The sequence below is a fragment of the Schistosoma mansoni genome, chromosome 4 (genome assembly GCF_000237925.1).
Source record: "Schistosoma mansoni strain Puerto Rico chromosome 4, complete genome".
NCBI lineage: Eukaryota > Metazoa > Platyhelminthes > Trematoda > Strigeidida > Schistosomatidae > Schistosoma > Schistosoma mansoni.
The window spans coordinates 4,517,714-4,536,442 of record NC_031498.1 but is presented as its reverse complement, the minus strand read 5'-3'; the positions used below and the strand labels follow the sequence as shown (position 1 = coordinate 4,536,442).

Here is an 18,729-nt window from a genome sequence, read left to right as displayed (position 1 = left end):
AGTGCGCATCCACGGTCGAACCCAGGACCTACCAGTCTCGCGCGAGAGCTCTTAACCGCTAGACCACTGAGCTGGCCTGCATCCGATGGTGTTAATGTCTAACTTCAACCAATCCACGAAATTGAGCAACCCTTCACTACTTGTCTTCAGCGAGTTAATATCTCTCATATTTTATCTAATTATAGTGTGAATTATTTTCTTTTCACGGTAGATTTTATCACATCTCTAGATTATCCATCAAATTTATATTATATCTAAGTATAAACTGGTCTATTTGAATGACTTTTGTGATTTACATTCAATAAAGTGGAAAATTAATTGATCCATTTTTTTTTAAAAATTATCACTCGTATTGGATTTGTACTAGTTTCCATATAGTAACTATTTTTCAAGGTCAATAACACAAAACAATTTTTTATTGGTTCATTACTAGATATAATGATATATGTATAAGTCGAATGGTAATGATTTATTGATCAATTTTCATAAATGAAATTCGTGAAAAACAAACAAACAAACGAACAAACTAAAATAAACAAACAACAATAACAAATGAAGATTAATGAAATAAGAATGGACGGATAAAAAAAAATTCATTATTTGCATGTACGTACGGATGTATTATATCTATTTTATGGAATTGTTTTTTTTTTATCAAAATATTCAAGGAAGTAAAGTTCATACGAAGTTTCTTTAGTGTAATACTGATAACAATAATAGTGATAAATAGTAATAAGAAAGGTAGAAAAAAAGGTGACGTAAGCGAAAAACAAAACAATTAAACAAAAAACCAGATTAGTCATGCATAGTAACTAAATATTTTTTTAACCAATTAAGATATTCAACATTGAAAATTAAGAAAGAAAAAAAAAATGAGAAAACTGATTTAATAAGAATAACATTTTGTAATGAATATGATCCAGTTAATTATGAAATAATGTTAATATTCAATACGTTCATTCTAGTCAATATTCTCTTTTGTTTTTTTTTATAAATTTGTACGAACAAGTGCTAATAACAAACTACGATAATCTCCACTGGTATCACCCTATAGTTTAACACACACAAAAAAATAACAATAAAAAGGATTAGAATAATAATATTATCCATTTTATAAAAGGAAATAAAAGAGGTTGATCAGTTGTAGTCTTTCATATCAACAACAGAAAAATTACTAAACTTCATTCATAACTTTATGCCCCCAAATGCCCTGGTACGGCCGAGAGTGGGGAGAGTCTGCTCTCCCTCTCGAAATCCTCTCACATGGCCACGCGTATATAGCCTCTGTCAGGGAAGTCCTACTCACTGACTTCTCGTGGCGGGGGTGTTGTTTACGAAATTGAGAGGACGGAAAGCGAATATCCGGTGCTTTAACCGGGTTGGTGGACACGGAAAGTTCACCTAGGGGAGCTGGAAAACCCTCATTCCAAACCAATGGTGCACATGGGCTCCAGTAACCTGAGGGAACAAATGGCGTACGAATCAATCGTTGATCACCGGCTTCCATGGAACTGCATCTCCTCACGATGCTTCACTGACTTGTGGATCAGACCTTTAGGTCAAAGCCTCCGGTTGTGGCGCCGTAAGAAAACCACCTGCTTCGGTTTGGGCACCCGGGCAGTATCACAACCCTCACACAAATCGAATGAGATTTGTGCGGCGCATACATATCTGGTGCTTCCTTGTGCCAATATTTATGTGTTTAAATAAAATAATAAATAAATTCATAACTTTATATCTATTGAACAAATTAATGATCATTTGGTCTCAACAGTTCAAAAGATAATATTTTGAGGTTACAAGTGAAAGACTCTAGATTAGAATAATAGTATGAATACGAAAACTGAAATACAACTGTATCTGGCTAATTTGTTCCGAATATGACGAAATGTGATTCTTGAATTTCACTACTAATCGCATACATATGTCATATGTATGACATTTCAAAAACAACACCATTTATATCCTATTGACCCCGGAAATAGTATACTTTGTTATTTTATTATATATTAATATCTTATATATATATATATATATGGAATAATCAAAGGAATACTTTCTATCTTTACCTAGAGCAACTTAGGACCTGTTGATGATCATATAAGAATTTTTGTCTAAATTAGAGCAAATAGTTTCACAGTATTTGAGGCGTCGAGTTGATGTAAGACATTAAATAAGAATTATAGGAAATTATATTCCCTTGAAAAAGCTTGAACCGGATTGCTAGGCGAAACGTTGGATTTATTTCAAATTCATTCGCTGTGATTTTACAAATATATTATTCCTATTCAATGTCAATGTCTTTTAGCACATATTGTTGAAGAGTAATTTATACCAAATCTAACTTTACATAAATGAGCCAATTAATTACCCAGTTTTGTTAGTTGTTTTGAAATATATTTCAGTGTTCAATAATTCACTACAATTGACACTAATAATTTTACTTCTTTAATTCTTAGCTTGTTAAATTACTCTTTTCATGGTGTCAGTGTAAAGTAAAACAAATTTACTCCAGACCATACACTGCACATAATTGATCTTTATAAGATATTATGTAGGATACTGATAGGTTGGATTAGTATATAATCATATTAAATGTCTGTACTCATATCTTATCCTATGGTTAGGTGGTGAGTCAGAAATCGTAAACGCGGCACACTATTAAAAGAATTCGATCGAGCACTTAGTCAACGTTTCACTCAATATGTCATTGTTTACGTTGGAAGTACAATCATATACATATGTGTTATATCCTAGTGAAGAAATAAATACGGGTAACTTCCGGGACCCATTAATGGACAATTATTCTATAAATATTCCTAATGTTTTACAATTGAGTAGTTAGATTATGTATATGTATATTCATCTTATCATAAGTTTCTTTTCGACCTATGAATTATTATTATACGATTTACTGTCCCTAAATTGTATTCAGTTTATTGATTATAGTATCCCACGTTCACAGCCACATGTGGCTTGATTTTGTACAAATATTATTATCTATTTTATGGTATGATGCGGTCTGTCTGTCTAGTATATAAACGGAGTATGCTTGAAATAAATGATTCGCATAGCAGAAGCTGTAATTGGTGTTCTGGACTCGGTCGGAAGAGCTAGGCGGAAATGGGACCAATAAAGACGCTAGACTGCTCATACTATTTGAAAGTCATTGATTTGGCACAGTTATATATTGGAAAAGTCGTATTTCGATTGGTGGATAATTGACGTGGTAAAAAGCCCGACATAAAGATCTTAACAAATTGGATAACAATATGTATATACGTCTGAAATAAAATATTTAATTCTAATAAAGTCACTAGTAAGAAATTATTCTTGACTTACTTCAATCCAAGATTCTAAAGAATCACCAGCTAGATCGTAAAATTCTCTCTTAATCAAATGTAAATCAATTTCACAACGTGACACTATAATACGAATTAAATCTCTGTCATTAGTTCCAGCTCCTTTCATAGATTTTTTTAATTTGTCAGCAAAATATAATGCTTTGTTATTTGCACATTGAACTGAAATGTTTGGAAAAAAACTTTTTGTTAAATTTTATACAAAATGAATATAATAGTTGAGTTCATGCGTCAACTGAAGATAGACTACCATGAAGAACCTGGAAATACTGGACTAGTTTCAAGGGTTATTTTTGGAGTTCAAGTGAGAAGCAGTGACCAGTGGAGTTCAACCGGATATGTTGTGAGATAGTAACTCACTGAAGACAATGGTAGATGGTGGCTCAATTCTGTGGATGTTAGACATTAACACATTTGGATGCCGGCCAGCTCAGTGATCTAGAGGTTAAGCATTCGCGTGCAAAACAGATAGGTCCTGTGTTTGAATCTTGCGAGACGGAATCGTAGATGTGCATTGCTGAGAGTCCACACTAAGACGAAACAGCCGTTCAGTGCTTTCAGATTTTCCAAGGTGATCTAACTTCAATTGGCTCATGAACTCAACTATTAAATTACTATAATATCCGCAAAACCTCTTTCTGATAACAAAATGAATATCCACCAAAATAGAGAGAATCTGACATTTGTCAGTATGAAGTTATTATTTTTCTAACTTGCTAACATCAATAAGAAAACTGTTTTACTTCAAAACTTCTCATCACTGCATATTTACAAATGTACATAGGGGTCGAACTTAAAATCGTTAGATTTTTTTAGGATTATTGTACAAAATCTTAATGTCACTCAAATAAAATTCCGATTGCTAACTTCAGTTAATTCACTATATTGCACAACCATGAATATTTACATCGGTACACAAAATATCCAGAACTTAGTTAGGTAAGAAATGGATTAATCTAAAGTATAATTCATGAGTTAATTAAAGCTAGACCAACATGGAAAATCTAAAAGCATTCTATGGCATAGTATGGTACTTCTCAGCACTGAGTATCCACGATCCCGCTGGTAGGACTCGAACCCAGGACCTATCGGTTTCTGTGCACGAATGCTTAACCGTCCCCCCTTCCTTTTCTGATAAACTTTAATTGTTCACAAAGCTCTAGCAAATGATTAAATTGTTATCATTGAAATGTAATTATTAATAAACCGTTTGTTAAAACATGATGAAATAGCTAATGCGTTTCTACATGTTACAAATGTGTTACTTTGATAAATCACGAAAAATAAAAATAGACTGAAATAAATATTCATTATTACGTGATTTAGAAAAGAGTTATTTCTATCAATAAATAACTCGTATTAGAACGGATATCTTGAAACTGAATGATAAATTAGTTAACAAAGAAAAAACTGTTATATGTAAACAAACAAAAAGAACAGCAAATTATAGATTTTAATAGTTGAGATCATAAAACAATTGAAGCTAGACCACCATGGAAAACCTGGAAGCACTAGACGCCGTTTCGCTCTTTTGTGGGATTCCTCAGCAGTACATATCTACGATCCCGTTCTGCAACATTAAAACCCAGGAACCATCGGTCACGCGCGTAAACGCATAACCTCTAGATCACTGAGCTGGCCGGCATCCAAATTTTTTGGTGTCTAACTTCAACCAATCCACTAAATTGGGCAACCGTCCACCCTTATCTTCAATGAGTTACTATCTCTCAACTAATAAAATTACTATAATATCCACAAAACCCTCTCCTGAAATTACAGATTGATTATTATTGCATAATACTACAATATCGATTTATTTTTGCAAACATGTGATTAAAAAAATTATGATTTTTTTTCTTCATATCTATACAGAAAGTATGTTTGAACTTGGGTTAAAAACACTTTATTGAAATGATCTTTTGAGAAAAGTTTTTTTCATCATTGTGTAATATCTACTTAAGAACTATTAAGAATCTATAAGAATCGAACAACTAAGTTTTAACAGCAGACTCTGCATTTTGTCAGCGTCTTCACCAAACAGGACTATGTCATCTGCGTATTCTAAGTCGATTAGTGGACCCCCCGGTAGGAGATCAATCCCTGTAAATTCAGTCGAGGACAGTGTTATTTCCAGGAATAGGTCTACAATGAAGTTAAACAAAAATGGGGATAGTGGACAACATTGTCGGATACCACTTGAGGTTACTGAATAATTTGCTGTATAGAATTTATGTTTTGATTAAGATTATAAATCAATCAATGTTAGATTACCATTGAAAACCTAGAAGCTGCACCACCATTGAAAAAGTGGCGGCACTGAAATGACTCATGAATCCAACTGTTAAAATACTACAAACTCCACAAATCTAGATTTCATCAAATCTAACAAACTGACAATTGTAAAAACTAGTATATATAACGCGATACAGACATATATATATATATATATATATATATATATATATATATATATACATAAATTGATCTTCGAATAAACGCTAGTATACTTTCGCACTAACAGTGAGTAAAATACAACTCTCTAATCTCCACTGTAATTGAATATCTCAGTATCGGATGTACTAATATCTTCCTTATGCACATCCTAATAGTTGGTAGAGTAATCAGAAAGCATATTTGATCTTATTTATTAATTTTCAGAATTAATATTTTAGTTGAGACCCAAACCTAGGAGTCACCAAGTACTGAGTTGCAATATTTTTTCTGACCAAATATTTAAAAGATCCCCACAACAACACACATCCAAACAAGACATAGATTGGCAGACAACGAATGGTTTAATGCTTTAAGCGATAACCGTTATGATCTATGATTAACTGACATAAAAATTGTCAGATATATGATTATAATGCTTGTTATAAATACACACTTCAAAAAAGATATTTCAGGTTACTATGTATTACTTTGTTCATGATGAAGAACAACAACTAACCAACTGACATTATCATTATGATCTGAAACTTTTATCTGTTATTCGAAATAAAACTTTACTCATCGGTGGATGTATGTTAATAGAAGTACTAGACGAGAAACAAGTTGAAACGTCCACATCTATGACATCTCCTTACTTATTGTTTGTCAAGATTGTTGATTTTTATAGTTTAAATTGCGAAATGACCTCAGTTAGATAACCATTAAAAACTAGGAAACACTAGACAGCTATTACGTTCTAGTATTGCGCTCTTCTACAGTACGGACCCACGATCACGAAAGGGAGAAAATGTATTGCTACCTTGATTTCCATAATCGTCTAACTAAATTAAGTTTGTGATGCAAACTGTGCTATACATCTTTGACAGATTTAGTTTGTAAAAGTAAATCTAACACATCTTAGTGATAACTAACTGTGAGCTAAAAACTACATGTTATACCGATTATTATCATTGTGACTCTGATTATATGACTAACAAAGTGAATAAAATAGTGACATACCAATGGCCAAAAGAGCCTGTAGTAAATTTCCTGACATTTCAGATTTTAAAGCATCTTCTAAAGTTTTCTTACTCACATTACTGTATTCTCGACATACGGCTTTTAAGTGTTCAGGAGATCGTGAAACAAAAATTTGAATAAATCTATTATTTGCAAAATGATAAAAAATAAATAAAGTCACTTTAATTCAGAACAAATATTACCTGAAGACTATAGACAAGTATAAAAATTAACACACTTTAAACCTAAACATATCAGGGATTGATCTTAGACAACCACTGAAAACCAGTAGAGCTTGGACAGATACTACATCCTAACATGGGATTACTCAGTACTGTATGTCTATAACCTGGGGAGCCGAACACAGGACCTCCTGTATTATGGTAGTTGCTTACCTTCTAAATTACTGACGCAGGATCCACCTCGAGTACTTAAAATACATTACAATACTCATATGTCAACAGGAATCGACATTATTTACAAAACTTCGTCTACAACTGATCTCTGACAACTCAAATATATGATGAAGAAACGTCTTTCTATAACTTTCAATTTATCAGTTATATGCACTTGGTTTTCAGATTTAATTTTGTCTAAAAAGCAGTGATATCATTAGGACCCACAAATTGTTAACTAAAATAGGGTCCAACTCTTCAAACAACTGTTTGAAAATCGATTGTTTCAACTAGTAAGTCATAAATATTTTCGTCTAGCCATTTAGAAACAAAGGCTTATGCAGCAAACTGATTTATAAACGGGAAAAATATTCTGGAATCAATAATTAACTGTTTTGGGCATGATAAAGTTATTGAACCTTCAAAAGTATCTGTTTTTAGTCTATGGGTGATAGCTTATTAGTTATAAGGTACTAAATCTTTACTCAATACGTTGCAGACTTCACCCTTGTTCCAATTTATTTGCTTTATCCAGCCGGATACCACTCAAGCAACTGGAGTGTGGCTCAGAGACGAGTAAACAGAAGTGTACTTAATACAGAAGTTGTTCAATGACTTGAAATTTTGAAAGACAAATAAACAAATATCGAAGATAACTTTTGGTATCGATGGAACTATGGATAAAACACTTCTATATACATCCAGAGACGCGTGTTTCGTCCGATTTGGGACTGATCACTTACAGTCCTAAACATCAATGGAAAGATTCAAACAAACAATACAAAATGAATTTAGAGCTTAAACATATTACATGTAACACAATGATCAACACATTCCTTAATATATGCTATGTTTAAATTAAACAGCATAATGAAGTTATGATTTCAACTTATATAGCTGACGATGACGTTGCTCTGATACAACATGACTAGATAAACTTACCCAAACAACTAAAATTATTTATAGTTGTGATTGACTTTATAATATAAAAAATGAACTATATTAAATAACTTGTATGAAATAATTTATACTCACTTTGATTCATCAGTTCCCCATTTTTTCTCACCTGCTTGATATAGGGCTTCAGCATCTTTATGTGCAAGTTGTAGATCAACATGTGTAGATTCATCTCTGCTTGCTTGTAACAATGCAATACATAAATGTTTAAAATCTCCAGATGTATCACCACTTACATCACTTTCAAGATTACGTCCAGTGAATACTACAATTAATAAAGTAAATTAGGAAACCCTTATTATTAAGAAAAATGTAATTAATTGTACATATTACATTTATTTATTTATTTATTTAAACACATAAATATTGGCACAAGGAAGCACCAGATATATATGCGCCACACAAATCTCATTCGATTTGTGTGAGGGTTGTGATACTGCCCGGGTGCCCAAACCGAAGCAGGTGGTTTTCTTACGGCGCCACAACCGGAGGCTTTGACCTAAAGATCTAATTCACAAGTCAGTGGAGCATCGTGAGGAGATGCAGTTCCATGGAAGCCGGTGATCAACGATTGATTCATACGCCATTTGTTCCCTCAGGATACTGGAGCCCATGTGCACCATTGGTTTGGAATCAGGGTTTTCCAACTCCCGTAGGTGAACTTTCCGTGTCCACCAACCCGGTTAAAGCACCGGACATTCGCTTTTAGTCCTCTCAATTTCGTAAGCAACAGTAATGTCACGAGAAGTCAGTGAGTAGGACTTCCTTGGCAGAGGCTATAAACGCGTAGCCATGTGAAAGGATTTCGAGAGGGAGAGCAGACTCCCCCCACTCTCGGCCGTACCATGGCATTTGGGGGCGTACATATTACGTATTTGTGTTTTTTATATTGTAAATTTATGCGATGATAAACCTCAATTCATTATCATCGTATGATCTATTGTAATTATAAAACTTTGAGAATCCTTTATTGGATTGTGTCATCTGTTGGTGTAAATTGAGTCTTTGTAGTTATGTTCTACGAATGTTTAAGAGATTCTTTTATTACTAACGAAGCGTGTTGATCCAATAGATCGGATGATTAATACACAACATTTCAATAGTTACCCCCTCCCTAAAGGGTGGTTTATAGAAGAGAGAAGTTTTAAATGAAGATGTATTAGTTAAGACCCCGGAAGAATTCAATAATATTCAAGGTAATTTATTTGTGTTATTTATGATATTTATTTTTATTATTCAGAAATTCACAAGAAAGAAAAATGAACAATGGCTTATAAACGAATAAAACCTTGAATACAGTAGATGGAGTCTTGTTGACAGCGGGATCCAGAATGCTTATTTCATCCCATTTTGAGACATCAGCCGGATGTACCTGTATCTCGTTGTTGATATTTACACAACATAGTACTCGCTAGTATAAACTAATAGCTATCTGAACTCAGTAGTTCAGTGAATCTTCAATACAAACGTCAAGACAGTTAGTTCTATTGTAAGGAGCTGAAACTTGGAGAACTACCATAACCGTCGTCAAATAGGTACAAGTAGTTATAAACAATTATCTAAGTAAGATACTGAATGTCCATTGACTGGATATCACCAGCGAAAGTCTATTGTAAGAGAAAACAAACCAACTTCAACCTAAAGAGGAAATTAGCAAAAGATGTTGGAGTTGGATAGGACATATATTATGGGAATCATCAAACTGCATCATGAGGCAAGCGCTAACTTGGAATCCTGAATGGAAACGCAAAGGGGGAAGACAAAAAAAGACATTGCGTCGGGAATTGAAAACAGACATCAAGAGAATGAGTAGCAACTAGAAAAAACTGGAAAGGATTTCACAGGACAAAGTTCGATGAAGAATGCTCGTGTGTAACCTATATTCTACTACGAGGATGAACAGGAGTAAATACGTAATTAAGTAAGCCTAACAGGTAGAAGGTGCATATCACCCTCTTTTAGATCACTATTCAGGTAATTAATTATATGGTCATTGGGATAAGCACAATCCAATAAATGTTGAATTCGTTAACCCATTTTCAATGTTTTATGCTGATTACACTTATTTTAACAAATAAACTGAATAATAACTCAAAAAAAAAACTTTTTTCTTAATCATCTATTCGCCATCTGTACTTGTTGATAAGCAACTTCAGATGAATGGATTATGAAATTCAATGAAATTTAGAAGTAATTAAGTACTTACTCCAGTAGAACAGCATACAAAACATTAATGTTTAATAAATTCACTTGTTAAGGTTTGGTTGAATCTTCCCATTGATTTTTAGGACTGAAATTTATCAGTCTCTTATTAGCATATGTGCATACTGTGCGTATTGCCTCGATGTAGACTTAATTCACAAGCATTATAAGCAAAGATGGATAATGGATAGCAGTGGAATCCATTTTGACGTGCGTTTCGTCCTATTTAGGACTCGTCAGCTATATGTACCTGCATCTCAGAGTGGATGTCCATTCTGGGACTCGAACCCAGTACCGTTCGATTCAAACATCATCACGTTATCCACTTAAGTGGATGCAGGTACATCAAGCTGACGAGTCCCAAATAGGACGAAACGCGCGTCAAACTGGATTCCACTGCTAGCCACTACCCATCTCTGCTTATAATGTTCACTAAATATTTAAATGTTTTTACTACTCAAATAAACATATCCTGACTATCAACATCATGTTGTCAGTTGATAGGTAAATATGTCATTATTTAAGTTATTCTTTTATCATTACTACAGTACACTAGACATACGTATATATATTTTTTTCTCTTGGAAACCGCTAATATTTAAAAAGTATATTCATAGAATGATATAAAGTTATATACTCTTTCAACTGCAATTGTAGTTAGATAGATGTTGGAGAAAAAAAACAGTATGACATTTCATGTGAATAGATAAGACGCAATAATGAATCGATTAAATCCATTTTATGAAAACAAAGAAAACAGATACATTCTAATGAAACTTATGATAAACAAGTACAAAAGTTATTCCATTTCATAATCACAATAACATCTGACTCTATGCATTGACAAGGAATATATAAATATATATATATATATATATTGAAAAAAATAACAACATAAAGTCCAGTATTCAATCTATGATAGAGTCGTAAATGAAAATTGATGAGATGTTCTGTACTGGGACTAAATCCGATGCTTCCTAGTTTTCAGTAGTTGTTTATCTAAAGTATGACCATGAAGTGACCTGTGAATTTAGAAATCTCTAAAAACATAAAGTATTAGGATTTGAGATTGTTATATATTTGTTTCTTAGATTTAGTCTCTATAATGGTGTTTTTTAATCAGATAAGTGGTCTGTATGACAGAATTAACTGAAACTGATAATCTGCCTTTTGAAGTGATTCTCTTGTTTTAGCTGAATAAATTTCAAAGAGTAGATTTACTGATCAAGTGAGAGAATATTTTACTGAATAAATCAAAACCGTCCTTTGTAGAAAATAACATAATCAGAAACTGTGGTATGATTTTTCAGAAATAGGATTTGTCAAAGATGTAGCTGAAGGCCACAAAGTAACTAAGGTTATCTCTTATTTTGTCTCTTCTGTTTCTAGATAATTTCAAGTTTCTCATCATCTCCACTAACACTATTGTGCTTTATTGATGTCAAGAACCGACATAAATTAGACATCGGTTGAAAGACAGTAAGTACTGAATAGCTTTTTCTGTCTTGGCAGTGAACACCTACGACTCCAAAAAAGAAGATCGAACCCGGGACCTCTGAACTCGAGTTCGGGCAGTGAGCCAGAACCCGGTGGTGTGCATGTCTGATTTTATTCGATTGGCGATATTTGGTGGCCATTTTCCATTGTCTTCGGTGGGCAACTGCCTCACACATGTACACTGTTGGACGTTGTCTAAGTGGTTTGATGATTAAGTATTCGTGCTTGAAGCTAGATGTCCATATTCTGACTTCCATTAGGGTTTTGGATAAGTGATGTGGAATAGTCATATGCTTCAGTGAAACAGTCAACCAATCCTTCGAGGTTTTCAATGGTTATCTAACTTAAATCAGTTCACGATATCAACAAAATTAGGTAATCTCCGCAAATCTCTATACAGATTGGCACTGCATTTACTAATTTTAATCTTATTTTATGTGGTTCATTTTAAGAACCACAAAATTACCTAAGAGAGTTTTACTGTTCTTTATTGAAAGACTGTAAGACGTAAGGTACTTGGAGGTGATCTATAGAGAGCAGTATATATGGATTTGTTGCATGCTAGGAGTTATTAGTTAGGAGTATCCGTTTCTTTGAAGAAACTCATATTCTTCCGAAGATAAGACACTGCATAACCATTCATTACACTCATAATTGCTATCCAAATCTTGGACGGGTTTATTCAGTGCTATCGACAAGTCCTGGACAATAAATAGAATCCACCCAAAAATGTATGTAGTATGAGTACTGATTCCATCGATTTGATATTCAATTATGATATGATATTGTATTCAATATTGAGAGGCAATTAACAGGAGAGGTATGATAATGTTGATCAGTTATCCAACCACTCTGAAACAAGTGGAAATGTTGGAAAGTTCAACTTTATAAATCAGTAGACAGGGCAATTTTTAAGCGAGATATTATCAAGATTTTATATTTTACTTACGTTTATAAGCTTCTTTTATCTGCTTCAATTGATGATTTGTCCGAGTACATAGAATCTCAATCAGTACAGATTCATTTGTACCAGCTCCTTTCATAGCTCTGTGTAATTCACGGGCATCGAATTCTGATGGACTTAAACACAATGCTTCCATAGTGTCGTAAAAGTGTCCACTAAGTTCAGATTTAAAATTTTCAATCAAATCTTTTCCAAACAGTGATTTAAATTTTTTTACAAGAACTGCACGCTGATCTGCGGAACGATGACCCATTATATCAATTAAATCTTGTTCATTTGTCCCTAATCCTGCCATAGCATTTCTTAATCGTTCACAATCATTTTCTGGATTGAAATTTGATGCAGGGAACAGAGTTGGATGTACCTAAAAAGTAATTAAATAAACAAAAGAGTAAAAAACACTAATAAATTTAGATTACTAGATTTCAACTCAGTGGTATAAAATATCCTATACTAGCCATAGGCCTTGAAGCTAATGCATTCAATCCTTTGTTCGATCAACAGTGAGTACTGTTACAAATTCGAAAACTTGAAAGAAACAGATGTTTAATACAACGAATTTCTCAATGTTTCCAAAATATACTGATATAGAACAAAAAACAAGTTTCAGCTGATCTACACATATGAAGCACAAATACAATACATCATGGGAACTTTTAAGAATTGTTTATTTCAAGCAGAACTAGATAGTGACTAGCAGTGTTTCGTACTATCTGGGACTTACCATCTTGATTTATCTGCACCCCAGTATTGATGCTCATACAGAAACATAGTGAGATATGTAACTATGAAACAAAATTTATAATCAAGCCAGAGTTACTTATTCGATTATATATTTGGATTTTTACTTCGCTTCTCTATATGATTGATTTATGATCAATTACAGTATACAAAATATATGGATGTAATCCTTTATCATATATATATAAGTCATGTCCGACTGTTGGATGCCGTCAACAAGAAACCTTGAACATAGGTTCAAGTAGTTTGGAATTCTGTATTGAGGTGCAACTGAATTAATCATGAATCTGATGTTTCCTGTTGGATTCGAACCAGGATCACCTAGTTTCACAGTTTCAAACGATAAGCACGAAATATTCGTTCTGTAACTGACCAACTACTACCTAACATCGAAACAGTGCAAGCGATGTCAAGTCACTTAGACTAGTGGCCACATTGCAACTTAACCAACAGAGTTATATCAGCGCTAACAACTAAACAAGCTGGACACTGATGACTACTCAATATATATATATATATATATATATATATATAACATTGGGAGTGAATGGTATGGATTAAAATATGAGATGTAGCATAAAACTGTTGTAGAAATATTTGTTTCTGCTTACTAAGTAAGCAACAACATAGTTGTAATAGAGATTAGTTAGACAGTTGCAACTACTGAAACGTTTGTTATTATAATCAAGTGCCACTGTAAACAAGAAAATTACATAACTGAGATTATTTAAAATAATCAGAAAGATGAATGAATACTATATTGTAACAATTGACTAGTTGTCTGTTATGTTTTCATGTATAGTTGAAATCATGAGTCAATTGAAGCTATACCGCCGTAGAAAACCTGGAAGCACTGGACAGCCGTTTCGTCCTATTGTGGGACTCCTCATCAGTTCGCATCCACGATCCCACCCCGCGAGATTCGAACCCAGGACCTACCAGTCTCACGCGCGAGCACTTGACCTCTAGACCACTGAGCTGGCCGGCATCCAACGGTGTTAATGTCTAGCTCTAACCAATCCACGATGTTTTCATTTATTCAAATTAACATTTCGATACATTTCGTATTATTTGGAGTATTTCGTATTTTAATTCAACATTATTAACATCATAGCTTAAGGTCGATCCACAGGTATAGTTAACGGTAACCTGGCATAAACAGCCCTAAAATGAGCTAATCATCATGTATTTTTTAATGCTTACTATTGACATATGTTTTCATCAACATAAAATATTATTAGTAATCATTCATTGAATAACAAAATCAGTAAGATAAACCCTTAGATATCTACAAAAAAACGATGTGTCAAAAGATCCTTTTATAAATCCATGATTTTCTTAAGAGCTAATAAAGATGATAAATAAAAGGTATAACAATGATATAATGATCAATGCACTCGCATTTTCACTGCTGAGATATAGTTTTTAATTTTATTCCATCTACATCATTTTTATAAGTAGGGTCATATCTCTAACCTTCAGACAGATTGTCTCGTTCAAAGCTGGGTGTATAAACTTATGCTTGATGAACGAGTTATACTTAAACATATATTGGTCTGTATAAGAAGGGGATTTTGTGGATATTATAGTAATTTTAATAGTTAAGATCATGAGTCAACTGAAGCTAGACCAACGTCCAGTGCTTCTAGGTTTTCCATGATGGTCTAGCTTCGATTGACTCATGATTTCATCTATTGAAATTACTATAATATATTGGTCAGTTCACCAGTGATTTACTTTGAGAAATTTCTAAAGTTCCAGTGAGAAGTCATGAATGGTAGACGTTCAAACATGTAAAGAGTGAAACAGTTATCACCAATGGAGCTGAATGATCATCACACTGTGTCGGTGGTGGTAAAAGTTAGATTATTGGGATTTGAACCCGTGATCTTGGTAGTTAGGTGTTCACTGAAAGACCTTAACATACTACAATCTACCCTTAATGGAATGACAGCTGCGTACTGCCGAAAAATCATGAAAGGAAATAAAACAGCTGTTCAGTATACCTTGATTTTTAATGGTATCCCAAATGAAATTAATCTAAGGTGAAGGCTACCTACCAACAAATGAGTTATATATCATTATATTAAAAAAATCAAAGGTTAGCATTCAGGGAAATGGTAAAACATGATTTTTAAAAATCATTAAGTCAATAAATTAATTATCAGAAGTGGGTTTTGTGGAGAATTTAGTAATTTTATATAGTTGAGATCATGAGTCAAATGAAGCTAGATCACCATGGAAAACCTGGAAGCACTGGACGGCCGTTTCGTTCTATTATGAGACTCCTCAGTAGCGAGCATCCACGATCCCACCCTGTGAGATTCGAACCCAGGACCTACCAGTCTCGCGCGCGAGCACTTAACCGATAGACCTCTGGGTTGGGCGAAATCCAACGGTGTTAATGTCTCGCGAGGCGGGATCGTGGATGTGCACTGCTGAGGTGTTCCACAATAGGACGAAACGGCCGTTCAGTGCTTCTAGGTATGATTCTAACCAAAATAACATTAATTAAGAATAAATCAACTTACATTTGAACCACATGACCCAACATTAAATCCTAAATTTCCAGCCATATTTCGTTGAATTCAACTAAAGTAAACTTCTTTTACGATTAGATCAATATATCAAGAATAGAATCTGTAATGAAAATAGAACTTTAAAATAACCAATTATAATCATGGAAGCATATTGTAAAGTTATGATATAATCCATATTCAGAAATCAGTTCAGTAGTAAGTTTTAATGATGGTTTAATGACTTCGAGGATAATCTCAAATCCAACTTACCAGATGATTAATTCAAACATGCAAGAAACTTAATCTACAACTAAGATATATCTATAATGTTTCCTAACAGTACGTTTTTAAATATGTTAAATGATCATCCTTGAATAAGCTTGGACCAGATTGCCAGACGAACCGTTGGATTTACTTCAAATTCATTCTCTGATATTTTACAAATATATTATTCCTATTTAATGTCCTACATCAATTCGGCGCCCAGATACTGTGAAGCTATTCCCTCTAATTCAGACGAAGGTTCTTCTATGATCATCAACAGGTTCTAAGTTGCTCTAAGTAAAGATAGAAAGTATTCCTTTGATTAATCCATATATATATATATATTGTATTAGTTCAATTTATCCGAATATCAGAGTTGAACTTATAGTATCTACTTAAATTATCTTGAATGCTGTTAGAGGTAAGAGCACCTTTCTTTCATATATTAACACCACTAAATTAACTACTTCTATGTATTTCGGTGTTCATCTTGTTGTGCTATTGAGGTATGTCAACTTGGACCGATGCATATATGTGCCTGGTCCTATGTTGTAGCTGCCTGACTGACTTAAATTATCAATGAAATATGTAACTTTCGACATAGATTAAAGATTAGTGTCAATAAATTTTAGTGTTTCATATAAATTACCCATAAACATTCATTTACATAAACAAAAACGTACAGTCGAATACTCCCAAATTTGTCTGAACAATTTAGTTATTAAAAATGAATATATAAGTAATCATGGATTCATGTTATGTTTATTTCAACCAATCAAAATTAAGATTTTAGATATTAGATTTTGATTTGTTATCAAAATCAATAATCAATAATTATATAATAATCATGTATTCTTATTGGTCGGTTTGTTACAAGATGTCAATTAATATCTAGGACTGTGTTCTTTATTCAAATAAATTGATTTAATTATAATAATTCTAAGAATAGTTTTTATATACAAACATCGGCTTAACAATCAGTGAAATAATAATAATAATAATAATAATAATAATAATAATGGACACTAATCATCAAATATCTGACTTAGATCATATCAAGTTATATCTTTGATGGAAAGGCTCAGTGGTCTAGAGGTCAAGCGATCGCGCGTGAAACTTATAGGTCCTGGGTTCCAATCTCGCGAGGTGGGAGGAGTCCTATAATAAGACGGAACGGCCGTCCAGTTCTTCAAGGTTTTCCATGGTGGTCTAGCTTCAATTAATTCATGATCTCAACTATTAAAAAGATTGAATAGTTGTCAAGTGTTTTATATTAGAAACTTGTCCACTATTGCTACCTTGGCCATCGGTATAGTGGAGTTTGTAACAAAACTTTGATAAACTACTTTTGTAATTTTTCCATTTTTTGTTTTTTATTTATTCTCAACATTCGTCTTTTGATTCTTACATAACTATTATACTACTGATCATTCATCATAATATTTTTTAGTTCAAATTCACTTGGTCTTGTTTGGTTGAATCTCCTAATTGATGCTTAGGACTGCGATTGATCAGCCTATTATTGGCATATGTGTATACTGTGCGTATTACCTCGATATAGCCTTAATTCCGGCTGACGAGTCCCGAATAGGACGAAACGCGCGTCCTGAATTCCACTGCTAGCCACTATCTATCTTTGCTTATTTTGTTAGTTCGTTCTCTTTTTTTATATATTACACAACGTAGCAACTGCTTGATTTCCGAATAATTACTTTGATTTTTATAGTCCTCTTTCTTCCAATCACTCAATGTTTGTTTATAATCGATATGTCATTATATAATTATTACGTAACGTATCTACCCGATGACTGTTATTTCATTATTGTAGATAGATAGATAGGTATGAATATAGGCGTTAGTGTAGAGCCATGATGAAAAACTATTTCACTCTATTTGTTCCTTCTTATTCTATATTGTTATAACTCAGAGACCTTTCAATTTATATAAGATGGAGCATAATGCTTTGAAGCATGTTTACGAAATTCAATCCAGAAGGTGTTAATTTCAATTTTCATATTATTCAATTTAGCTAATTTATAATACAGAGCAATATTATTTAACTTTATTGAGAGTAAATTACGTCATTTTTGGAGTCATAGGTTGATTATTATCACCTCGATCTTCACAGTGGTTTATAAAACCTACAAACTTTAAACTTTTCACCTCCAACTTTTAAATCAGTGAACTATATTCCAAAAACTAGCATCATCAATTTCGAGCAACTGTTGGCTTCTCAAAATAACTAGTGATACATTGAGTCAATCAGAAATCGGCCAAATGATAAGGGATGTGATTGGCCAAGAAATGTCTCTCAAATCTAAATCATAAGACATACTATTGTTCGCTTAGTTTTCTAAAGAACATATAAATATGTGATT

The 18,729-nt window shown here is 33.1% G+C and overlaps 1 protein-coding gene across 1 annotated transcript; it reads right to left on the bottom strand.

Moving 5' to 3' along the window:
* Window positions 1-442: 442 nt before the first annotated feature.
* Smp_045560 (putative annexin) lies at window positions 443-17,062 on the bottom strand. The gene is made up of 7 exons (XM_018796592.1): window positions 17,035-17,062; window positions 16,100-16,208; window positions 12,813-13,191; window positions 8,243-8,429; window positions 6,813-6,955; window positions 3,343-3,524; window positions 443-1,048 (listed from the first exon to the last, which is right to left on the bottom strand). Exons 2-7 carry the CDS (start codon window positions 16,142-16,144, stop codon window positions 989-991), a joined length of 996 nt encoding a protein of 331 aa, XP_018651719.1. The 5' UTR covers window positions 16,145-16,208; window positions 17,035-17,062; the 3' UTR covers window positions 443-988.
* Between the last annotated feature and the right edge of the window lie 1,667 nt (window positions 17,063-18,729).

Coding starts and splice junctions, on each gene's coding strand:
- Smp_045560 (XM_018796592.1), bottom strand. CDS start 16,144: ATGGCTGGAAATTTAGGATTTAATGTTGGGTCATGTGGTTCAAAT. Junction 8,430..12,812: donor GATAAAAGAAGCTTATAAAC/GTAAGTAAAATA, acceptor TATTAATTGTAG/TATTCACTGGACGTAATCTT. Junction 1,049..3,342: donor CTTTAGAATCTTGGATTGAA/GTAAGTCAAGAA, acceptor GTTAAACTATAG/GGTGATACCAGTGGAGATTA.